The sequence below is a fragment of the Passer montanus genome, unplaced genomic scaffold, assembly GCF_014805655.1.
Source record: "Passer montanus isolate IOZ18808 unplaced genomic scaffold, ASM1480565v1 scaffold195, whole genome shotgun sequence".
Classification (NCBI taxonomy): Eukaryota; Metazoa; Chordata; class Aves; order Passeriformes; family Passeridae; genus Passer; species Passer montanus.
Window position 1 is genome coordinate 280,103 of NW_024366536.1, and position 22,986 is coordinate 303,088.

Here is a 22,986-nt window from a genome sequence, read left to right on the forward strand (position 1 = left end):
CACACTCCGTGCCTGGCTTGGCTCAGAGTTAGTGTGACAGGGACACTGGTGTGGGAAGGACAGATCAGAGCACTGCCTGTGGTGGGCAGACCCCCCCATGTCACCTGTGTCCCCATCATGGACAGATGCAGTGGGTGCAGCAGCCTTTTATTGTCACGGGGGTTTCCATATGGGACAAAGGCGCTGCCACCACTCCTGTCAGGCACTCCCTGGGGCTGGGGCACGTTGTTCCTCGGAGAGCATCACCCATCCCAGCGCTTGTCCATCATGCAGGAAGAACATACCTGCCACCCACGGCAAGGGACACAGCCCAGCCACCTGGGTGGCACCCAGGGGTGGCACTGAGGTATTACAGGCATGGTGTTCCTGGTGAAGGTTTTCCAGTTCTCCACTTTGGAGCCAGCTCCTGCTTTCCCAGCACAGCCGTGGCTCTGATCCCATCGTAACTCCCGGGCTCCTCAGCCCTGACCTGCTCCGTGTGTCCCCACGGGGCTGGGGGACGCCTGTGGCCCTGCTCAGATGTCATCCTCTGTCACCAGGCAGTAGAAGTCCGTGCGGGCGCCGTAGTTGCGCGACCCCAGGTCCGAGACGTCGAGCTCGGAGCGCTGCCCGTCCCGCAGCTGCGCGTCCTCCGTCCCGCTGGGCGCCGGAGCCCCGGGAGCGCTGCGCCCACCCAGGCGGGGCGGCGGGGGGCTTCCAAAGATGCGCCCTCGGAGGCCTGGCAGGAGCAGGGAGATGGGTTTAGGTGGAGGGGGAAGGGGCTGCACCCACCCCGCAGGCAAAGCCCAGGAGTGACCTCCAGCGCGCATCCGTCCCCTCGGGAGAAAGAGCAGGGACACGGACCTGTGCCGAGGTCCCCGTCCGGGTCCAGGTCTCCCGCGCTGTCCAGGTAGCTGCTGTGCAGGATCAGCATGGGGTCCTTGTCCTCCTGCAGCTGGGTCTGCGGGTCCCCCACGCTCCTTCCCCCCGCGAAGGACACCTTGCGCGGCAGGGCCAGGCACAGCTCCTTCCAGAAGTCCGACGATGGGGTCTGCAGGGGTGCCGAGGGGATGAGCCGGGCCGGGACCACCGGAGCACGGCCCCGCAGGGTTCCACGGGCTCGGCTCGCTCTCCCCGGCGCTGGGAGCTCGGCCAAGGTGAGGCTGTGCTCCGGCGTGGCACCGTGCCCACGCGCCGGCGGAGAAACCGGCCCGACCTGCTGGAACGCTCCCCAGGGCTCCGGCTCCCAGCCTGGCCCCGAAATGGCCGGAGCGGCCCTGGGCCAAAGCTCTGCTCGGGGAGCTGAGGCTGGGGAGGCCCTGCAGTGTCACAGGGTCCTCCTGACCATAAGGGTTTGGGGGGTGAGCTCCCAGAGCCGGGGCTCTTCTGGTTGGGTTTTTAAATGTCCTCCAAAAGGTGAGTGCCCCACCTTGGAGCCTGGGGTGCAGCCCGAGAAGGCAGCAGGGAGGCTGACCCAAAATGGGGAGCTGGGAATGGAAGGGGGGGTGGTGGTGGGATGGGTCCTGCTCTGCTCTCACCATGGGGCAGCCCCAGAGGGCAGCAGGGAGGCTGACCCAAAATGGGGAGCTGGGAATGGAAAGGGGTGCTGGTGGGATGGGTCCTGCTCTGCTCTCACCATGGGGCAGCCCCAGAGGGCAGCAGCAGGGAGGCTGGCACTGTGGGGTGCTGGGGAGGGAAAGGGGGCTCTGGGTGGGGTCAGGATCCCGCTCGGCACTCACCATGGAGCCGGCTCTCCACACCAGCAGGGTCACTGTGCTTCGGTGCTGCTTCAGCAGGGTGATGGCAGGGTGGGTGATCTCCCGGTATTGGCTCTCGAAGACGATGAAGATGGGTTTCCTGGAAAGCTCCAGCAGCCTCCAGAGCCCTTCCCTGACAGACAAGTGGGTGACAGGAGGGTGAGGGACCCAGCAACCCCTCTCCTCTCCTGTGGGAGCTGCTCTGCTCCTACCTGAAGCTGCTGTTGCACCACTCCTGCTCCAGGTACGCGACAGAGAGCACCACGATGAGGCGCCGGCACCGGCTGACATTCATGATGAGGTCAGCTGATGGCTCTGTGGGCAAAAAGGGTGTCAAGCCCCCAGGCCCCTGTGCCACCCCCTGCCCAGCCCTGCCTGGTGCCTGCCTGAGTTGGGCAGGATGTTCTGCTCGTCCAGGAAGAGCTTGTAGCCGTGGCGGTTTTCCAGCTGCGGCTTCATGATGAAGTGGATGAACTTCCGGTCATCGGGGGCAGTGGCGTGGGAGACGTAGGCATCGTAGAGCTTCCCATCTGGGGAGATCCACGGAGCAGGGATAACATGGGAAGGGCTGTGTGAGCCCCCAGACTCAGAGTGAGTGTGAGTGGGAACACCTTTGGCTCACCGTTGATCTCCAGCTCTCCGTAGCGGTCCCGGTACCAGAGGAGCGCGTTCAGGCGGCACCGGACGTAGAGCACAGCCAGGAGCACCAGGAGCACCAGGACCAGGAGGGCTGCCAGCACCGCTGGCACGTGCCCCACTGCCTCTGCCAGGACAGGAAGGGCACAGTGAGCAGCATAGCTGGGTTTGGTGCAGGTTGTGGGAGAAGCAGCAGAGCCCCTATCACTCTCCTCAATCCCCCTGTGCGCCTGGGCTCTCCGTGGCATGCCCCCTCCCTGCCACCAGCAGTCCCTACCGGCTCGCCGCAGGGTGAAGGTGGCCGTGGCATTGCTGATCCAGCAGGCAAACACCCCGAAATCGGCATCGTGGGTGAGGTTGAGCTGCAGGACGCTGGCCAGGAGCTGCTCCGAGGAGTTTTGGCCAGACCTGACAGGACATGGGGGATGCTGTGGGTCAGGCCGTGTGGTGACACACCCCAAAAGCGGATAGATGGATGTCCCCAGGGCAGGCTCCTTACCAGACAGTGTCCTGGCTGCTCCCGCTGCCCAGCCACTGCCCATCCTTGCTCCAGGTGGGAATGGGCTGGCAGTGCTCCGTGCCCGCCCAGCGCACGGTGCAGTTCAGCTCGACCTGGCTCCCCAGCACCACGTCCAGCGTCTCGTTGGCAGCCGGCACCAGGAATTCGGGGGGCACGCTGCAAAGGTCTGGGGGCACAGAGGGGAGGGGGTTTGGATGGGAAAGCTGATCCAGCTACCCCCAGGGCACGTGACTGCTGTAGCCATCCCAGAAAAACAAGCTCTGCCTTGGGGGTCTGGCAGCGAGTGGTGTTCATGGCTGTTGAGCAACATGCCGAGCCGGTTTTGGGGGCTGGGAAGGACCCTTGGCACCCTAAGAGGTGACACCAGAGCAGGACCCCCAGCTGAGCTTATACAGGGATCCTTTCCAGCTGAGAACAGGGGAGAAGTGGGATCTCACCTACCTGCCATGGCTGCTCAGGTGACAGGCGCGGGCGCTGCCAGCATCTCACACGGCGGCTTCCGGGGGGGACAAAGTCCGCCCGCCTCTGCCACAGGGCGGGCTGGGCCTGGGACACAGCGGGAGCAGCTCTGGGAGTGCTGGCACAGGCAGGGCACGGCCACCCCCCTCGGCCCCCGCAGAGATTCCCACTGGGGGTGGTGGGTGCTGCTCTGTGGTAAAGCCAAAGCCACGTCCCACCCACAGCCTGGTGGCCACTGTGTCACCTGCCCTGCCTGCACTGACTCCCAGCCCGGCTTTCCCAACCGTGAATTTACGCGTGGGAGGTGATTAATGACCAGCCGGGGGTTGCAGGATTTTAAAAATATGGCTTCAGCCCAGATCCAAAACCAAGGTGGGGAAATGAGCTCAGCCATGGGAAACCCCAGATTTGGGGGTCTCGGTGGTACCTCCTTCACCTGCCAACCCCCTGCCTGGGCTGCAGAGCTGCCTCCAGCCTGACATGCCCTTGAACCTGCTAATTACCAGCGGTCTGGTTTGTTTATGGAAACGCAGCTCCCACCTGGAGAGCTCCCCGGCGGGTGCCGTGTTCCCAGTGTGTTGCTACCCCGTGGCTGTGCCCAGGGATTGGCACAGCATTCCAGGCAAGCGGGGAGCACAGGGATGGCACAGAGGGACCCCCCAGCTGGCATCACTGCGATGGCCCCGTGGGAAGAGGCAGATACAGGGAGCAGAGCCTGGCAAGGCTGGGCTCTGTCCCCACACACCTGATGTGGGTTCTGGGGCTGAGGTGGCAGTCTCAGGGATGTCACAGTGCCTGTGTTTCCGTGGTTAACTCCCAGACTGACTCTGGGAGTCAGGAGGGGTGAAAGCCTCTCCCAGGGCTCCTCTTTGCTGTGGAGTTTCAGCACTCCTGGCTGCACCCTGATTTTGGGAGGGAGCAGGGTTGGTCCCCCTGTGTTTGTTGGTGTGGAATGGAAAGGGGAGGTCTGTGGTGCTGCCTGGCTTGGAGCAGGGATGCAGGCACGGTGCTTCCCTCTGGAGCAGCCCAGTGCCAGGCGTGGGGTGAAACCAGGGATCAAGGTACACGAGAGATGCCCAGTACGTGTTCAGCTTGAGCAGCTGGAAGTGATTTATACCTAAAGGATTAACTGAGTTTCTCCATGGCCAGGGAAGGAAGAGGACAGGGTGGAGATGAGCCAGCCCAGCTGGACTTCACATGGAGAAAGGGTGGGAGATGCTCATGAGGGTGGCGTGGGGCTGTCTCTGCCTGGTGTGATGCTCCAGCTCTGCTCCTGGCTGGGTCACTCCTAAGCCATTTCCTCTGATGGTCGGAATAAGGAAGCTCCAACGAGCTGCAGCCTGGCCAGGGGGTGTGGGGAGGCCCCAAAAAACCCATGGAGCCCTTTGGTGCAGGGAAGGGCAGTGCTGGATGGCAGGGAGTGGGTGCTGGGGCTGCCGAGGGCCAGGGAGGGAGGAGCACCGGCTAACGGGCAGCAGCAGCTCCCATTTCCCACATCCCGGCCTGGGGACACCCCGGCTTTGAGGCAGAGCACCGTGTGGACATTGTGGGGTGGAGAATGATGGCTGGGCACGGCATTCCCTGGAACACGGCTGTGGGGAGGGCAGGGAGGCACCCTGGCCAGGGAGTTGTGGGGTGGGTGTGCCGAGGCAGCAAGCGGGATGGAGAGCGAAGGAGAGCCAGAACGGGAATGAACAGGGAATGGGGTGAAGGTGAAACCCTGCTGACCTCATCTGGGGCGGCTTCAGCACGGAAAGAAAAGCAGAACAGAGCTGCATTTACCTTTGGATCTTCCCCAGCCGTAGGCTTCCTGCTCGTCGCCTCCCGCTTGAGCCGACCCGACCGGCCAGATGAGTGCTTGGAATTTCTCCTTTTTTTCCCTTTCTGTTTTAATAGTTTATCTATTTCTCCTCCCAGTTCAGCCCCTGCCCTCGGCGGGCGCAGCCGCTGCCCCAATCCCCGGGCGCCAGGCCCGTGGGAAGGGCTGGCTGTGCCTCCCTCCCACTGCTCCACCTCCACCTGAACCTGCGGGGGGAGAATTCTACAACTCCGGCTTCAGGGGAGGGGAAAAGAGACGAGAAAAGAGGAGGGGGACGGCAACACACCCAGCAGGTGTCACAAGGCTTGGGGGCCAAGGAGGAGCCCGGTTTTCCAGGCTGGAAGAGCCCACAGAGGTGTCAGGGCGAGAAGAAAACCTGCCATCAGCTGTGGGGTCTCCTGTTTGCGTCCTTCTCCTCCCTTTCCTCCTCTCTGTGCCTTTAGAGCCTTTTTGCCAGATGAAGCTGCTGCTGGAGGTGGTTGCTCCAGCTGGCACTGGCTGTGGGGAGCTGGATCCAGCCACTGTGGACAGCAGATATCCCCTGTGCTAATTACCATGGAGGTGATTAGAGCCTCGGCACGCCCCAGGCATGGATCATGGATGTGGTCACAGCAGCTCCTGGACAAACACCAGCCTGAGCCAGAAAAGCATCAACCAGCACGTGATTTGAGGCCAAGAAGAGAAGAGGGCCACGGGTGCAGTGTATGTATTTTTATATATATATATATATATAAATTATATTTTATAATACATAAATGTACATAGATGTATATTGGATAACTTTGTATATATAAATAAACAGGTACAGGTCACAGGCAGGACTCTGAGCCTGTTCCCATGGAGAAACACCCTCTGACTCCTCATTGTTTAGGATATAAGCTACCAGTGCTGTTGGCTTGTTGTGGGAAGGGAAAGGGACAGATCCCTGCTGCCATCTCTGGGGAGAATCCCCTGCTCCTGGGCCCTGCACCCACTGGCTGTGTGTTTGGGCAGCAAGTATTGGAGCAGCCTTTTTTGAGGGCTGCCCACTTCTCACGGACACTGTGATCCATCAGCTGGACAATCCAGTGTAAATCTGTTGGATTTGTGGGGTGGTGAAGGATTGCATGGAAGAAGCCCAGGTCCTGGGGATGGCAGGGGTGTGGGGAGGCTTGGGAGCAAACCAGGAGCTGATAAGATCTTTCTTGTCCATCAGGGTTATCCCTGTGGTAGGTAAATTACATGGAGGAGCAGATCCAGTTTTGGTCACAATGGTGCAAAAACGGGACAAGCCTGAGGGCTCAGCAAGCTCCTTTCCATTCCCTATGGGGTTGTTTGTGGTTTTCCATGCTCTTGGGAGTGAAGTTTTGAGGCTGAGTTAACCCTGGTGCCTTTCCCTGCAGTCCTGACTGGGGTGTGTCACCCCCAGGGCACAGTCCCCAGGACTGACACCTTGGGAAGTGTCTTTGGCAGGACCCCCGTGGGACAGGGGCAGTGCCAGGGTGGTGCCCTGCCATTTCAGGGCCCTGTCAGAGCCCCCTGAGCTGTGGCACCTGTCCAGTCCTGGGGTGTCACCCCATCCCTGCTGCAGACAAACTCGTTCTGTCTGGAGTAGGTGGGCCAGCCAGTAGTGATGTCTCTAAAGGAAAATGTGGGATAACCCTATCATTTGGGATTTGCTGCATTTTTCCCACTTCCCCCAGGTATTTCCATTGTCCTGGCACGTTTACCAGGGTGTGTTCCCACTGTGCATGGCCAAATCCTGGTGTCCCACCAGCCAGCTCCCACACAGCCCTCAGAGTGGGCACCGCAGCTGCCACCTGCTGTGATTGTCCCCACTAAGACAAGGAAGGGTTTTGGGGGATGACTGGGGATGGCAGAGGGGGAAGGCAGGAGCAATACCAGGCAGTTGTCCACGTGGGTGTTGTGTTTATTTACCGATGGCTGGTGGCAGCTGAGCCGGGAGCAGCTCTCAGGACCGGGCTGAGCCCGGAGCTAAACGCGAGATAACAGCGGCGTTTTCCCAAGGAGCGGGGAGCCGCGTCCTGCAGACAGCAGGGTGGAGCTGCAGCCTTGGGGAGCCGTGCTGGGGAGGAGTTTGCTGAAAGGGACTCAAGTGCCCCAGTGCGAGAGTGGAGGTCACTGAAGGCAGTGGAAAAAGAGGCCAAAGTGCAACAAAAGGGCTGGAGAGGGAGCCTGGAACGAGGTAAGTGGTGTTTCCTGTGCTTAAGGAAGTGAGTGACAAGGATCCAGGTGATCCTGCATCTGAATGCTGCCCTGGGTTTGTCCCCAGCGCCACGGCTCTGTCCCAGCACATCCCCAGCGTGGGGAGGCACATCCAGGCTCTGCCACAGCATCCTTCCTTCCCAAGTCGGAAAGCAGCCTGCTCCTGTGAAGCCACTGTCTGGTCATCGCTTCCCAGCTCAGGTCCAGCTTGGTCCCAGATGGGACATGTGGCACCGTGTCCTGGGGTTCATCTGGCACCCCTGGCACTGCCAGGCTGGGAAAGGGGCTCGAGTCCGTGTTCTCCTTCTCCTTGGTGAGCTGTGGCTACACCTCGGTGGAGTATTCTGCCGTGCTGGGGAGAGAGGAGAGAGGCGTTGGGAGGTGAACTGTCTGTGCTGGGAGGTGTGGAAAAACACTCTGAGCAGGAACAGGGCCTCTTCCCCAAAACAGATGGAGAAAGAATGGCAAGCTGTTTGTGGGAAAACCCTGTTTGTGGGAAATCCCAGTCAGTAGGAAGGCAGAAATGAAGCTGCTGGAAGCTTCCACCCTGTCTGGCAGAGCCAATCCCTGATGGCTCTGAAGATGGACATGCTGCTGGCCAAGACTGGGACAATCAGAGATGGAGATGTTGATAACATATTTAAGAAGAAAATCAAAACAAAAAGGGGCACAGGTTTTTTTGCAAGGCAGAGAAGAGGAGGAGGGGAGAACGTGTGAGGGAAACAAGATGCAGACACCAAGGCCAGTGCAGAAGAAGGAGGAAGAGCTGCTCCAGGTGCTGGAGCTGAAATTCCTGTGCAGACTGTGGTGAGACCATGCTGAAGCAGCTGTGTCCCTGCAGCCCATGGGGATCCATGGGGGATGCAGGGATCTATCTACAGCCCATGGGGATCCATGGGGGATGCAGGGATCCATCTACAGCCCATGGGGATCCACGGGGGATGCAGAGATCCACCCGCAGCCCATGGGGGAGATGAGCAGATGGATGCCTGGAGGAGACTGTGATCCAGTGGGAGACCTGGTGGAGAGAGGGGGCCCTGCTTCCAGGCGGGAGCAGCCTGTCCTTGGAGGATGGCACCCCATGGAAAAGTGACCCACACCGCAGCAGCTTTAGGAGGACTGTGTGCCCATGGGAGGGAGTCACATTGCAGCAGTTTTGGGAGGATTCCTGCTTGTGAGATTGGAGCCGTGGTGGAGAGGGTTGCAGAGAACTCTCTCCTGTGGGAAGAGACCCCATGGTGTAGCAGAGGAAGGACTCCTCTCCCTGAGCAGTGGAAGAAAACCTCGGGTGATGAACTGACCAAAACCTCCATGCCCTGTCCCCTGAACTGTCGGTGGGAAGGAGGGAAGGGTTGGGGGAAGCAAAGGTGTTTTAAGGGCTTATTCTACTGCTCATTATCCTCCTCTGAGTTTGTTAGTGATAAATTCACTTTGTAGTTCTAAGTTGAGCTTGTTTTGCCCTTGGAGTGTTTTCTCCCAGTCCTTATCTCAACTCATGAATTCTTTGCTAATTTTTTCTCTCCTCTATCCAGCTGTGGCAGGGGAGGGCAAGTGAGTGGCTTTCGTGGGTGCCTGGAGTTTGGCTAGTGTCAAACCAGGACAGGCTGTCTTAGGTTGAAAGATGTTAGTGGGGGAGTGTATTCTATCTGCCATATGTTAGAGGTGGGGCAGTTATCCTCTGTTCATTGGGCAGTTTTATCTCTTCCACAACCAATCCTCCCTCTGGGAACTATCTTCTGTTAATGGGCCAGTGAGTGTCACTGCATGGCTGATAAAATTGCATCATCCATTGGGAGATGCTCTGCCCAGGGGGAGGAGCCAAGCATTCCTACCTGGATATAATCAGAGATTTGGAACACCGCAGCAGCCTTTCCCACTGGATTTCCAGAGGAGCAGCTTTTTTTCTCCACTGGATCTTCAGAGGAAGACCAGGCCCATCTACAGCACCCCTGGAGCTTCAAAGGAAAACTCCACCCTTCTCCAGGATCCCTGCTCCCCCAGAAGCACAGCTGGCACTGCAGGAGGGCTGCAGCCACCATTTAATGGGACTGCTGCCAACACCCTGACCAACAGGGTGTCAGGTTGTATTCTGACTCTGTCAGGGGTTTGTTTTCTTTTTTTATACTATGACATTTGTATTTTTAGTTTTTCTAGTAAAGAACTATTATTCCTATTCCCATGTCTTTGCCTGAGAGCCCCTTAATTTCAAAATTATAGTTGGAGGGAGGGGCTTGACATTTTCCATTTCAAGGAAGGCTCCTGCCTTCCTTAGCAGACACCTGTCTTTCCAAACCAAGACACAGGGTTTCCTGAACCCCGCTATCTGCTCCCATTGGGATTATGGGCAGCAGCTGGGACAGGGTGGCCATGGAGAGGGGTCAGGCTGAGCCCTTCCCAGAGCAGGGCTTATTATGGGACAGCAGCACTGGGGCAGCTACAATGGTTCTGTTTCCTACTGAAATACTTAATCCTTTCTCTTTAAACAAAGTTGAGATGGAAAACCTGGACCAAGTCCTTCCCTGGGCAAAATTGCTTCTTGTTTTAACTTGAAGCTTTTCTTTTTCTGAAGGAAGAGGGGCTCCAGAGCAGACAGATCCTGAAACCTGGCAACCCCTGGCACCTTCCAGGGCATCACCCACCTCAGCTCATTGCGGAGATTGCTGTGTTTTTCTGTCAGAATTTTATTCTTGACCTTCTGGGGGACATCGGGGATGTACCAGGCTGCGATCAGCTTCACGCACAGAGCCACGTGCTGTGGGAAGCAAAGGCAGTCAGGGGCTCCCAGCCCGGGCACGAGGCACACATCCAACCCCTTTCCCAGCCCTCTCCTGCCTCCCTGGGTGCCCACCTCGAAGAGGATGAGGAAGGCGAGCCGGGCTGCGAAGATGTGCCAGAACTGGACGGTGTAGGTGTAGTCGTCAGCATTCCGGTAATCCCGGTACCTGTGGCACAGCTCTGTCCGTGCCAGCCCAGGCCGTTCCATTCTGGCCTGGATGTCACGGTGAGGGACAGGGGGTGGCAGGGGGCTGCTCTTACCTGCACTCCTTGATCTGCTTCCCTTTAAATTCTGGCAGCACCTTGGTGTGGGGCTCGAAGTCCTGGATGTGGAATACGGAGAGGCTGTTGTTGATGTAGCCGGTGGAGCAGCTGTGGGGAAGGACTGGGTTGAGCACGGATTGTACCCCCTGTTCTGGGGAAGCAGAACCCACCTGGGGCTCTCACTGCCCACCATCACAAAGCCTGGTGGAAATGGAGGGCTCAGAGGCTTCTGTCCAGTTTGAGTGAACTGGGTCAGTCAGCCAAGGATTGGAGAAACAGAGGGAGGACAGGAGAGAGCATGTGCCTGCATCCTGGGAATCCTGTAGCTCTCCAGTGTTACACACAGCCCTTTCCTTTCACAGGGATGATGTGATGATGCTATGTGGGGATGTTCCCCTGCTCCCCTTTCCGCCCCACTTTGCTTTGGGGGACAGCTCAGCTGTCTTGTGCTCCTGCATCGGTGGCACTGAGGTAGGAGGGGACACGGCTGTGGGGACAGGGCCGTGGGGATGCTGTGGGCAGGGACTGTCTCAGAACTGAACTCACTCCATGCTGGTGTGGTTCTCCCTCATGCAGGGGCTGTACATGTACTTGTAGACCTGCACGGGGATGAAGTCGGAGGTGATGGCGATCACCAGCCCGTTCCCAATGACAGCCAGGATGCCAATGGCCTCTAGCACCTGCAGCCAGATCCCTGTGGGAGAGGAGCAGCCTGTGAGGTCCCTCTGCCAGCCTACTGCCACCATGCCAGCTCAGGGACAGCTTTAGCATGGCCAGATCAAGGAAGGAGCCTCCAAGCTGAGCTTCAGCCTCTGGCAGACTCTGAAGCAGCTTGTCCTTCTCCAACTTATGGCTCTCCCTGTGCTGTGCCAAAGCCAGGGGGGCTCAGGGGCTCAGCCTGGTGCTGGCAGGACCCCTCTCACCGATGTCCTTGGCCTTCCTGGGCACCATGCGCCGGCGCAGCCGCATCATCTTGATGGCATCCATGTGGATCTCGATGACGTTGTTGATGAGGGCCAGCAGCGGGGCCAGGGGAAAGGCTGCCACGAAGATGGTGGTGAAGCTGTACTGGATCACTGTGGAGGGGCAAATGCAGAGTGCTGGTGTGAAGCCACCGCAGAGGGGACATCTCCCTCAGCTTGGGTTTGTCCTGCTTGGTAGCTTGGGTCAGAGGGGTTTGCAGGGGTGGAAGAGGAGATAGCCACATCCTGGGGACACCCGCTCTCACAGGGCTGTCAGGGGGTGGGATCTGTGGGGACAGTTGAGCCAGCCAGCCACAGGCACACCCTGGGGTTACAGCTGTGGCCCTGGAAGGAGAGGAAGGTCTGAGGCAGGGCCCAAAGCTAGCACAGTTGCTTGCTGTCTGTTGTGGGAATGATCCTGGTGTCCCAGGGCTCTCAGAGTGGGGCTGGGTGTGGTGCTGTGTATGGACTCCATAGCATCCATCACTCCCCAGCCAAGGAGCACACATGGATCTGTTCCACATACCTATCTCCAGGTACTCGTTGAACAAGCTGAAGACGTTGACCTCGTTGAGTTCATAGTTATTCAGCCACTGCCTTTTGCAGGGGTCCTCTGCCTCCTCCTCCTCTCCTAACATCAGACTTCTCTTCTTGGGGTGCTTTTTCTTCTTCCGTAGCTGGTGGGATATCAAACTGCAGTGGGAGAGAGGGATTTGTGTGGCTGCCTGCAGAGGACAGCTGGGCTGGGCTGCTGCCAGCACATCCCTGGAGGAAGGGGAAAAGGAAGAAGACCAGGGTTCCTCTCTGTGGAAAGTGTCAGTGTGGGAAGCTTACGGGATGAGATACTCCATGATGTTGCTGATGGTCTGCTTGAGCACCATGATGACAGCCATCTGGATGAAGAGGTCAGTGATGCAGCCGCTAGGGTGGCACTGGAGGGGACAACAAGACAGGGGTAGTGCCCTGCAAGCAGGGTGGGTGGGCCCAAGGGACCCTTTGGCAGGTGCTATGGGAGAAAGCTGAGCTTCCCAGAGGCTCCCTGGGCAGTAGGGAAAGGAAGAGGAGGAGCTGTTTGTGGGGTCAGTGGGTGCCTCACCTCCTCCAGCCTCCAGTGGCCAGCGATGCGCACGTAGTGCCCTGGGTGGCCATTGATCCTGAGCAAGGAAGCAACAGTGATACCCATGGGGTCATGGCCCTCCTGAGTCCCAGCTGGGGTCCCTGTGCCTGGTCTGCCTGGCAGAGGGGCTGGGCTGTCCGTACACCCTGGGGAGAGCCAGGAACACCCGTCCCAAACCCTGGCTGCCCTGTGTTCTCCACTCACCGTCCCAGGAAGAAGGCGATGTAGATGAGCGAGGAGAAGTTTGTGAAGAACTGAAAGAGGAAGATCTTCACAGTGAAGTTGTTCTCCCGCTGGGAGAAGGTCCGTGGTTTCTCTAGGAAAGGGAGCAATGCCCAGGGGCTTGGTCAGAGTAGTGGGACCTTGCTCTGCTCCCCCGTGGGTGCCACCACAGCTCTGAAGGTCCAAAGGGCATCTGCCACTCATTAAGCCTTCCCTGCTCTCCACCTGAGCCCTCTGAGGGAAGTAAGTTCAGACAATAGGGAGGTCCCTCAGAGCCATGAGCTGAGGGAGAAGGGGCCTTAGAGCTCAGAGGAAATCCATGTTGTGACCTCTCCTGGAGCTGGGGTTGGCTTCCTGCTCATGCCAGGTCTCAAGCCCTGTATGGTGACTGTCCCTGCAAAGCTGGCTGTGGGACAGCATGGGGGCCACAGGTGAGTGTGTGCTGGGGGGCTGTTGGCCCCCCTGTCTGGAGCTGCCTGGGACCTGCCTTGTGCTGGTGGAGGGAGGGAAGGGGATGGGAGGCTGGCTGTGCTCCGGGACAAAAGGGCGCTGCAGGTGGGACACAGCCCATCTCCCTTACCCAGGTCGCACAGGAAGAGGGCCACGTGCCAGTTGACCTGCAGGACAGAGGGACACGATGAGCAGGGCGGGCTGGCCGTGGGGAAATCCTGCCAGGCACGCCGTGTGTCTCCTCACCTTGGTCATGATGACGATGGTGAGGTAGTGCAGCACGGCCCCCGTCATGACGGCGATGATGTCGGCGTGCTTGCTGAGCAGGCTCACGTCGCTCTGCGTGAACAGGGCCATGGCCACCGCCCGGTAGATGACGAGCGCGTGGGCGATGCCGATCAGCACCATGATCTGTGGGGAGGGACAGGAGGGGTCGGGAGCCACCAGGGGCACGTGCTCCATCATACCTGATGGTGCCCTCAGGAGGGCCCTGGAGGTGGCCTCAGAGGCCAACCAGTGCCCTTCGGTGGAGGCTGAGAAGTTCGTGGGTGTAGTGATGGGAGAGGGAGTAATGAGTACAAACTGAAGGAGGGGAAATTTAGGCTGGATGTTAGGAAGAAATTCTTCCCTGTAAGGGTGGGTAGGTAGTGGATCAGGCTCCCCAGGGATGTTTCAAATGCCCCAATGCTGGCAGTGTTCAAGGCCAGATGGGACAAGGCCTTGAACAACCTGGAGTAGTGGGAGGTGTCCCAGCCCATGGCGTGGGGCTTGGGACTAGATAAGGTCCCTTCCAACCCTCAACATTCTGTGATTCCAGGATTCTATGTCTCCACCTGAACCAGTCTCCAATGACCCACTGCAGGGACAACTGCATTGGGGTTTGCCTCTTCCTGCTCTCCATGTCACTGCCTTGATCCTCACTGCAAGAGCAGAGCCTTCAGCCCATGTCCCCGAAGGGTGGGTGGCCCCTGCCATCAGCAGAGTGAGGTGTGAGCATGAGGAAGCCCCAGGATCCATGTGATGGGCATGGAACTGCCTTAAAAACCTGATCTGTGCCTTTGCTCCTTTGGTCCATGTGCCCTTAAACCAAACGTTCCCATTGTCACCCACACGTACCATCAGCAGGGCCAAGATGAGGACGATGGTGCTGCGGAAGTAGGAGTGCTGGTACAGCCGGGGTTCATGCTGAGAGTTATTGATCAGCTGCAGAGCCAACTCCTCCTTAAAAATATATAAATATATATATAAAAGTTAAAAATGGGAAAGAAAGGACCCAGCAGCACTTTGTGCCCCTTGTGTCAATGGACATACGGGATGAGCAGTGCTGGAGAAGGAAAGGACAGGAGTGAGCACCCAACCCACAAGAGCATGGCCAAGCCTGATTGAGTTCAGTCTGGGCAAGGGACCCCTCTGATGTGTCTTTTATAGACCCAGGTGACTCCTGCCCTGAAAGGGGAAGCACTGAGCATGAAAGATGGTGTCCTCACCTCTTCCTCATCCCACCCGTACAGGTCCCAGCTGGTGGCCACATTGGCTCTCTCCCTCTTCCACAGCTCCAGGAATACAGTGGCTGGATTGGGAAGGAGAAAGTGCAGTGACACTTAGGGATGGCTCTGAATGTCCCCCCTCTGTCTCCCAGAGAGTCACATCACATCCAACCTGATGGCAAACCAGCCTGGACTGCCCTTGGCCCATGGACAGGCAGTCCCCTCTGCACCTTGGTGACCTGGAAGGGCCCTGGACAGGTAGCAGTGAGGGAACAGGGATGGTGCAGGTGAGCTTTCACTGGCCTGGTCTAGTGTGTCCGTAGGGAATTTGGGATAAGTCACTTTTCAGGTGGAATTCATGTCCTGCACTGCACCCTGGCAAGGCTACACCTCTCCAACTCCAGTTCCAACTACCCCTTATGTTAATTGGATGGACGCTCCTGATTGTGTCCCTGTGTGACCAGCCCATGGATGCACTCAGGACCATGGCTTCATGGATGGGACACCCAGCCCACTCCTGAGGTGGCTGGTGAGGGAAGAGGCTGTGGAAAAGCCAGGTGAGCGTGTAACTAAGGCAGTGATGGGATCCCATCGTTCCACAGCAAACACGAGCCCCTGCAGTGATGTGGGAAGGTGGAGGTGGAGTCTGGAGGCCCCTCCTTCCTGTGGTTGTGGCCATTTGTAGGCAGCTGCTAGAAAATTGCTGGGTGCCTTTTGGGAGGTTATGCTGACCAGAAGGTTCAGGTAGGACAAGCTTCAGGTAAGGAATATTTGGGGAGCTGGAGGATATCACCGGGGTGGTTTTATCTTTTGCTGTGTCTGGAAGGGGAGCTGAAGGCTCTGGAAGTGGAGGAGATCTAAACCCCTCCCAAAGGGTGAAGCTATGTTGGTGTTCCTTTTTCCACCTTCTGCTCCCTCTCCCAGCCACATGTGGTAGGCACCCAAGCATGGACACCTACCCCAGATGGCCATGAATATGGCAAACACCACCGTGGCCTCGTTATCAATCATGTGAGTGACCTGGAAGAGATGAAGGAAGAGTGTGATGGGGCACTGAGGTGCAGGGGCTGTGGTACCTTGGGGTCTTGGCATGCTCATCTCCCCTGAGACAGGTAAAGGTGCTACAGGAGGGCAAAATGCAGGTAGGTGATGGACACTGGCGTTTGCTACTGGTAAAATATTCCATGGTGATGATGGAGACTGTGACCTGGGGTGGGGCTTCTTTTTAGTGGTGTGGGAGCAGCATGAGCTGGGAGGGTTTCCCCCTCCTTTACCTTGAGCCTGCCCTGGAAAGGGAGTTCCCTACCTTGGCATAGGTGCAGGTGTCAGAGAGGACCCAGAACGAGCAGTTCTGGTCGCAGAGCGGGCACATGATTGTGTTGTTGGCATCACAGATCTCCTTGCTGGAAGAAAGGAGAAGAGAAACCAAGGGGGACAAGAGTTCCTCAGAGCCATCTGCAGAGCTGGATGGGATGTGCATTTGGCATTCCCAAGGGCCTTACCTCACCTGGCTGGAACTGAAAACAGTAGCCCCAGCTGCGACGGTTGCCAGCCCGGCCAGGGCAGCGAAAATCAGCAGGTAGGTGTACCAGCCCAGCCAGGCAAAGTACAAGGCCACCTTCTCTCCAAAATAGCACCTAGGAGGAAAGGTGAGGTGGGAATTGCAGCCAGCAAGGAGATCAGATTTTGGGAGTCACTAGAAAATGCCCATGGTGGCAGTATCTCAGTTTTTATGGTGTGAGGAGCACGTTGGAATCATGGATAAGACATGACTGAGGGACTGGGAGCCCTGTGTCCTGTGACAGCTGTCAGAGGTGCACCTCTATTTTAAGATCTCCCCTCTCTACCTGAGCCCCCTGGCAGGTTTATAAAGTAACACATTCTTTTTGCCCTCCTGCCCCTGCCCATGGAGTTAGTTTTCAAAAACAAGAGCCGTGCTCTTTCCTGGGATCTCATGTGGTTGTAGGAGCCCCATGTTGCCTTTACTGCCCCGAGTTCAGCCTCGGGCTGGCTGTGAGCGCTGATGCTCCATTCCCACCTCTTCTGCCTTCTGAATGTGGCTGAAAACCAAACAGGTTCATTACAATCCTCATGGACAGGGGGTTGTTTCATGCTGCAGGATTAGCAGATGGAGCTCAGAGCCACAGGGATAACCCTCAGGCTAAGAGCTTTGGAAGCTGCAGAGGCAGCCCAGTACTTGTGAGAAGAGCCAGGTTCAAACTAATGATTTTTAAGACAATGCAGAAGCCTGGCAAAAGGCATTGGGCTCTCTGGGTTTCAGGTGGGACCTCTTGGTTAGAAATATCTGCCTCTTGTGCCTGTGTTACCTGATCTCCTCAATTGGCTGTTCCTTAAATAGAACTCTCCAGCGAGCCCACTTCTTCTTTAGTATTTCCCTTATCTCTTCTTTCTGGAGAGCAGAGAAGTTGGTTGATGCAGGAACATCAGGGCACCCTTAGTGCCCTGCCCAGCTGCAGGGCAGCTGCCAGGAGCTTTGCCCTTCACCCATCCAGCTCCTGGTGTAGCCCCAGTCACTCCCAGGTCCCCCCCACCCCATCCTACTCCTCCATCCCTCCTGGATTTTCCTCCCAGGCACTGTGTGCTCAGCCTCACCTTGTGCAGGGGAAAGGCTGCCTCAAACACCTTCTTCTTCATCAGGTCATGCAGCTTCTCTGAGAGCGGAGCAGAAGGGACAGGGTTAGGCTTAGGGTTTTGGGGAGACAGAGCAGAGGAACTGCTGGTTCCTGCACTCCAAATCTCCCAGCCTCTAGATGCAGCAGCAAATTGACTTGTCTGAGCTTCCCCGTCTTGTGTTGTCCCCAGGGTGTCAGGGCAACTGGGGTGCCAGTGCCCAGGATTCTTGAGCAGGATTCTTCCCCCATATCTCCCAGCCACTGGATGCAGCAGCAAATTGACTTGTCTGACTTCTCCTCCCTTTTCTGTTCTCCCTAGGGTGTCAGGGCAACTGGGGTGCCAGTGCCCAGGATTCTTGAGCAGGATTCTTCCTGCAGATCCAGGTTGAGCATCACCCCTGTGATCCCCAATCCCTTACCTAAGTCAGACGTCACAGTGTTCTGGAGGATGAAGTGCACCACCCGTATCCTGAACAAGGAGAAACTCTGCTTAAAGGCTGCTCTGGGATACAGACTTGTGGCACAGAAGGGCACAGGTGTGCACTAAAATCCAGGGAAGCAAGGGAGGGAGAAATGTGGGCAGTGAGAAGCCATCAGTTTTGCACATGGGAGGTGAAGGAAGGTTCTGTGGAAAGTGAAAAGGCTGGCACAGCTGTGAACTGAGCTGGAAAATGGATGCTGGTGTGGAGAACAGTGAGTGCAGGAGGCTGGAAATCAGCACCCACCTGGTGGTCACTGGGACATCCTGGTAGGCACTGAAGTTTTGCTGCCTGCTGTTGGGGTTTGTCAGGAGACACTGGTATTTCCAGAAGATGTGCTGTGGGGCACGGACTCCATAAAAGAGCTTTGTGTCCTCAATTTTCTGGTGGGGGGAAGAGAAGAGCTGTTAAAACAGAGCCAGAGAGGCAGGGAAGGGCCTTAGCTGGAAGGGTTGGGGGTTGTGTGAGTCCTGGGGCTGGGGTCTTTCTCTGCTGGTTGAGCAAGTGGGTCATTTTCCAGCTCTGATGTAGTGAACAGCTCAATGGTTTGGCCTCTCCCATTTCCTGGGATGCAGGAGCCCAAGTCAGGCCAAGCATCTGCTGCCTTTTCCTCCCACAGCCCCTCACCTTGATGGTGAAGCCCTTCTTGCTCAGCTCATCCAGGAACTTCTTCCTCTTGATCTCCTTCTCACTGCCCATTTCGTGGATGTCACTCACCAGGACAAAATCCCACTTCTCTTCATTCTGCCCGCAAAACCAACAGGAAATTATGAGGGATGGAAAGCTGAGAGCTCTCCTTCTCAGCTCCAGCCTCTTGGAGGTTTGGACCCCCATTGTGGCTGTGTAAAGGGGAACTGGGAATGAGCAAGGGAAATGGGGTTTTGTCCCCTCTTTGAGCTGGGCTGGACTTGCTGCAGATGCAGAGGGAGCAGAGCTTACCGGGGAGGCAAAGGAGTCCGTGTCCTCAGCAGGAAATTCCCTGCAGGGAGTCAGCAGAATTTCATCCTGGTGAAAAGAAAACCAGTGAAGGGAAGGCTTCAGCAGGCTGCCTGGGAGAAGCCCGTATTTTCCTTTTCCAGCAGCCTCCAAGAGATGCCCAGGGAGGAAAGTAAGAGCGGGCTTTGGGAAACCTTCTCCCACATGCTCCTGATCACTAGTTTGGGGTCTTGCCAAGCCAGCCGGGGATTTGTGTTTAGGAATGCTGCAGGGATTGCTGCCTTGGGAGGGTGTGCAGCCTCCCCTAGAACTCATCGTGCCCAACTGTGCCTTGGGGCTGTGAGGGATCTGGACCAGGAGAAAAACCCTCCCTCAGCTCTTTCACCTGATGCTCTGACATTTGTACTGGAGAAATGTTTACCTTTCACCCTCTCTCTTCATGCTACAGTGGATTTACAGACTTTAATCAGCCTTTTCTATTCATCAGCTGTTCCTGTCAGATAGGGCACTGTTGGCTTTTTGGGGAGGGTGGGGAAGTAGTTTTAAATTCCAGTAAAGGGAGAGTGGAGCACAGACATTTGGAGGCTGGCACAACCCTGCAGGAAAGCAGGTGAAAAAAATTCCTTGGAAAACATGCTGGATGCCTCAGGCTGCAGCCAAGGGACAGAGAGGGGAGAATGAACTGCTGGTCATAAAATCATAGAATATCCCAAGTTGGAAGGGACTCACAAGGATAATTGAGTCCAGCTCCTGGTCATGCACAGGACCACCCCAAGAATCCATGTTGTCCAAACACTGCTTGAACTCTGGCTTTTGCCTGCTCCCCTTCTGTGTGTCAATGGCTCTGGAGAGCACAGCTGGTTACAGGTAATTACACTCAGACATCCAAGGGTGCAGATGTGGGGGAGCACAAAGCACCTGTGTGTCAGTGGCTCTGGAGAGAGCAGCTGGTTACACTCAGACATCCAAGGGTGCAGATGTGGGGGAGCACAAAGCAAGCATCATGGAATGGTTTGTGTTGGAAAGGACCTTCATGCCCATCCAGTCCTCCCAGGGACACCTTCCACTAGACCAGGTTGCTCCAGTCTGGTCTTGGACACTTCCAGGGATGAGGCAGCCACAGCTTCCCTGTGCACCCTGTGCCAGGGCCTCAGCACTCCCACAGGGAAGAAATTCTTCCCAGTATCCCATCTAACCCTGCTCTCCTTCAGCTGAAGCCATCAGCTGCCCCGTGGGGTTTTTTCCCACTTTCTTCCCGGTATCCCATCTAACCCTGCTCTCCTTCAGCTGAAGCCATCAGCTGCCCCGTGGGGCTTTTTCCCACCCTTTGGTGTGATTTGTGGTGTGTCCCCACAGTTATGCCGCTGTTCCCGAGGGAAGGTGACGCAGCACAGCAGCGGGAAGGGGAATGGGAATTCCCAGGGATGGGAATACTGTCACTTGGGTCACCAGAGACACTGTGACCTAAAAGAGCAGCCAGCCAGACGAGTTCCTCCAGCTGTAATCTTGGCAGCAGAGCCATGGTGGTGCAACTGTGCCTTGATGTAAGATCTGCATCCCGAGCTTTCACTGGAGAATGAGGCCATAGGAGCAGAGAGGCCAGGATGAGGAAAGGCTGAGATATTCTGCCAGATGCTCGCTCACGTGGATCAGCCAGAGCACAAGAGCCATGAGGAGACTGACTGACAAGAATGAGATGCAGGAAGGCTTGAGAAGAGGGATGCTCTTCCCCTGAGGTGCTGTTGTAACAAGAGCCAGAACTTCTCTTAGATAAAAGGTACCCCAGTTGATAGCAAGAGGCAGGGGGAGGGTTCTGGTGCTGTCATCTGCTCTAGCCAGGTTTGGGGGGAGGACTGGGTGCAGCAGTTCCCTGTATCCCAGTGTGAGCGCCTCTCTGGGCACAGGGGAGGGGGTGGGAGCCTCTGAGGGATCTGCCCACTGCCAGTGCTCTGATGCTGGCGTGGATCTGGGCTGGAACACTCTGCTGTTCTGTTGGCTCATTCCTGCCTGGCTGGTTTCTCCCAGCCTCCATGTGCACCAGCCTCATCCTGCAGCAATTCTCTGCCAGTGCCACCTGTGATCTTGCAGATGGATGTGGAGGGGAAGCCATCCTTTGGGTATGGGAGCGTTTTGGGGTGTTCCTGATGCCACCTTGGCACACTTTTCCTGCTGCTGTTGTCCCCAGTAAAGCTTAAGATGAGGTAAAGGGACCTGCTGGCATCACACCTTCTGTTCCCAGGTGGCTCCCAACTCCAACACCTGTAGGGATGGTCCTGCTTGGGCATCCAAGCATCCCAGCCAGCCCATCCACTTCCTTGGGAAGAGGCTGAGAGGTTGCCAAGGTGGGCTCACAAACAGGATGTTGGATTCATCCCGGTGGCTGCTGGGGCTCAGGCTCCCATGCAGGTGCCCAGCTTCCTTTTGGGGCCATATGGGGTGTGTATAGAATCCCAGAGTAGTGTGGGTGGAAGGGACCTTAAAGCCTGTCCAGTTCCACCTTCTGCCATGGATGTGGACACCTTTCACTGGTCCAGATTGCTCCAAGCCTTTCCAGCCTGGCTTTTGGAGGCTTCCAGGGATGAGAAGCCATGGCTTCTCTGGGAAATCCATTCCAGGGCCCCACCACCCTCCTAGGGAAGGATTTCTTCCCCATATCCCACCTAATCCTGCCTTCTGGCAGTTTGAAGCCACCCCCCTTGTCCTGCTGCTGCAGTTCCTGATGGGAAGGCAGGGATGTGTGGGCAGGGATAGCCTCAGAGGGCAGGGACTTTGGATCACTGCTACTCTCACAACTAATTGTTTTTTCCTGGGAATTAGGGATGCTGTCTGACAGTGGCTGCTGTGCTCTGGCCTTGCAGGGCAGTGGGATCAGGTGCAGGTAAGGCCACCTGGGCCCTGCAGTGGTTGTGGGAACCCTGGGCTCTGTCCCTGCTCTCGGGAAGGACAGTTTCAGTTTCACTCCTTCCTGCCCCGTGGTTGGAACAGGATGTGGAGGTGCCGCTGTGCAAAGGTGTAAAAGTGGCACAATGGGAAGCAGGAATTTCCATATTTCCATGTTTGAAAAGGGCTTCTGTGCCTCCAAGGTGTACCACTGGTCCTTGTCCCCAGCCAGGTAACCCACTGCCCTGAGAGTTCCTTCTGGGAAATGGCCACAGGCACCCTTGGGCTGTGTGCAGAGTCACCCGTGTGAGTAACTCAGGACAAGGACCTGGAGAGGATCTGGCATCCTTGTTTTCCAGTCATGGATTGGTGTGGGATTGGGTGGTTCCTATCACCCACACTGAGGTGATCAAATTGGTCTTATCTCCAGGATGTTTCTTACGCAGCTTCCCTTGGAGCACTTCCACCTTAGCCATGGCTTGCTGAGAAGTGGGACAGCCTTTGCTTGCACAGACAGATCTCTACCTTTACTACCTGCCCTGACTTTGGAGAGTTTGTCTGGCTTTTCCCAGGAAAAAATCCTGCATCTTTTCTTCCAAATTAGAGAAGAAAAAGATCACAGCTCCCCCTCTGCCCTTGCTGTATTCCAGGTGCTGCTGGAACGCCTGGGGCTGTCACCTCTGCAGTGCTCATTCCTAGGTTTACATAAGCTCCATCCATACCATCCTTCCCTGATCTGTGCTCTGGCACCTTTGAACTCCGGGACAAACATGTGGGGCCAGTGTGACCCCACTGCACCCTGGGATGGTGCACCACGTCCTGCTTTCCCTGTCACACACTTGTGGTAGGAATTTTGTACCTTAACGGCTGAAAGCAGGTGAGTGGTAGAGATTGGAGGTTAGTGTATCCCGTGTTCCCAAGGCACAGGTGCTGAAAAGCAGCATCCTGGGAATATCGGGGCAGTTTCTGCTCCTACCTGCATGGTGAAGCGGAGAGCCTTCCTCAGTGCCTCTTTCTCCAGGAGCCCCTCGGGGCAGATTCCTAAGGAGAGCGCTGGTGTGCAGGGTGGGCTGGAGGCTCCTGGGCTCTCTCACGCTCTGGTTTCCTTCCCCAGCTCCTTCGCCCGAGGTCTCGGAGGTCTCATGTGAACCAAGTGGTGCTGTGACTTCCGTGTGGCACTCGTGCCTGCCCTGGGAGGGAGCTGCCTCTGCCTAGCAGTGGGCAGATATCAGGAGGAGGTGAGGGAGCTGCCCTTCACCCTCGCCCAGAGGAGTGGCAAGCCCAGAACCGCCCCGTGCAGGTAACAGTGCTGAGCTCCTCCTGCCAGCTCCAGGGCGCTGCTTTCCCCTCTGCCCCTCGTGGTGCCAGGGCTGTGTGTGGTGCCCTGTGACATCCCCAAGAGGTGC

The 22,986-nt window shown here is 57.0% G+C and overlaps 2 protein-coding genes across 2 annotated transcripts; both read right to left on the reverse strand.

Moving 5' to 3' along the window:
- Window positions 1-130: 130 nt before the first annotated feature.
- On the reverse strand, window positions 131-5,253 carry SIGIRR (single Ig and TIR domain containing). The gene is made up of 10 exons (XM_039706639.1): window positions 5,134-5,253; window positions 3,334-3,438; window positions 2,872-3,058; window positions 2,650-2,780; window positions 2,359-2,499; window positions 2,123-2,266; window positions 1,949-2,051; window positions 1,719-1,869; window positions 844-1,030; window positions 131-718 (listed from the first exon to the last, which is right to left on the reverse strand). Exons 2-10 carry the CDS (start codon window positions 3,338-3,340, stop codon window positions 516-518), a joined length of 1,254 nt encoding a protein of 417 aa, XP_039562573.1. The 5' UTR covers window positions 3,341-3,438; window positions 5,134-5,253; the 3' UTR covers window positions 131-515.
- Window positions 5,254-7,139: 1,886 nt separating this feature from the next.
- Window positions 7,140-22,562, reverse strand: ANO9 (anoctamin 9). The gene is made up of 24 exons (XM_039706663.1): window positions 22,557-22,562; window positions 18,704-18,847; window positions 18,392-18,508; window positions 18,011-18,147; window positions 17,705-17,754; window positions 17,266-17,324; window positions 16,980-17,062; window positions 16,155-16,289; window positions 15,959-16,055; window positions 15,612-15,672; window positions 14,653-14,735; window positions 14,282-14,386; window positions 13,412-13,576; window positions 13,296-13,332; window positions 12,698-12,809; window positions 12,473-12,530; window positions 12,211-12,308; window positions 11,903-12,069; window positions 11,338-11,490; window positions 10,961-11,108; window positions 10,412-10,522; window positions 10,224-10,317; window positions 10,015-10,127; window positions 7,140-7,727 (listed from the first exon to the last, which is right to left on the reverse strand). The coding sequence occupies exons 1-24, from the start codon at window positions 22,560-22,562 to the stop codon at window positions 7,700-7,702; spliced, it is 2,361 nt and encodes a 786-aa protein (XP_039562597.1). The 3' UTR covers window positions 7,140-7,699.
- Window positions 22,563-22,986: the final 424 nt, after the last annotated feature.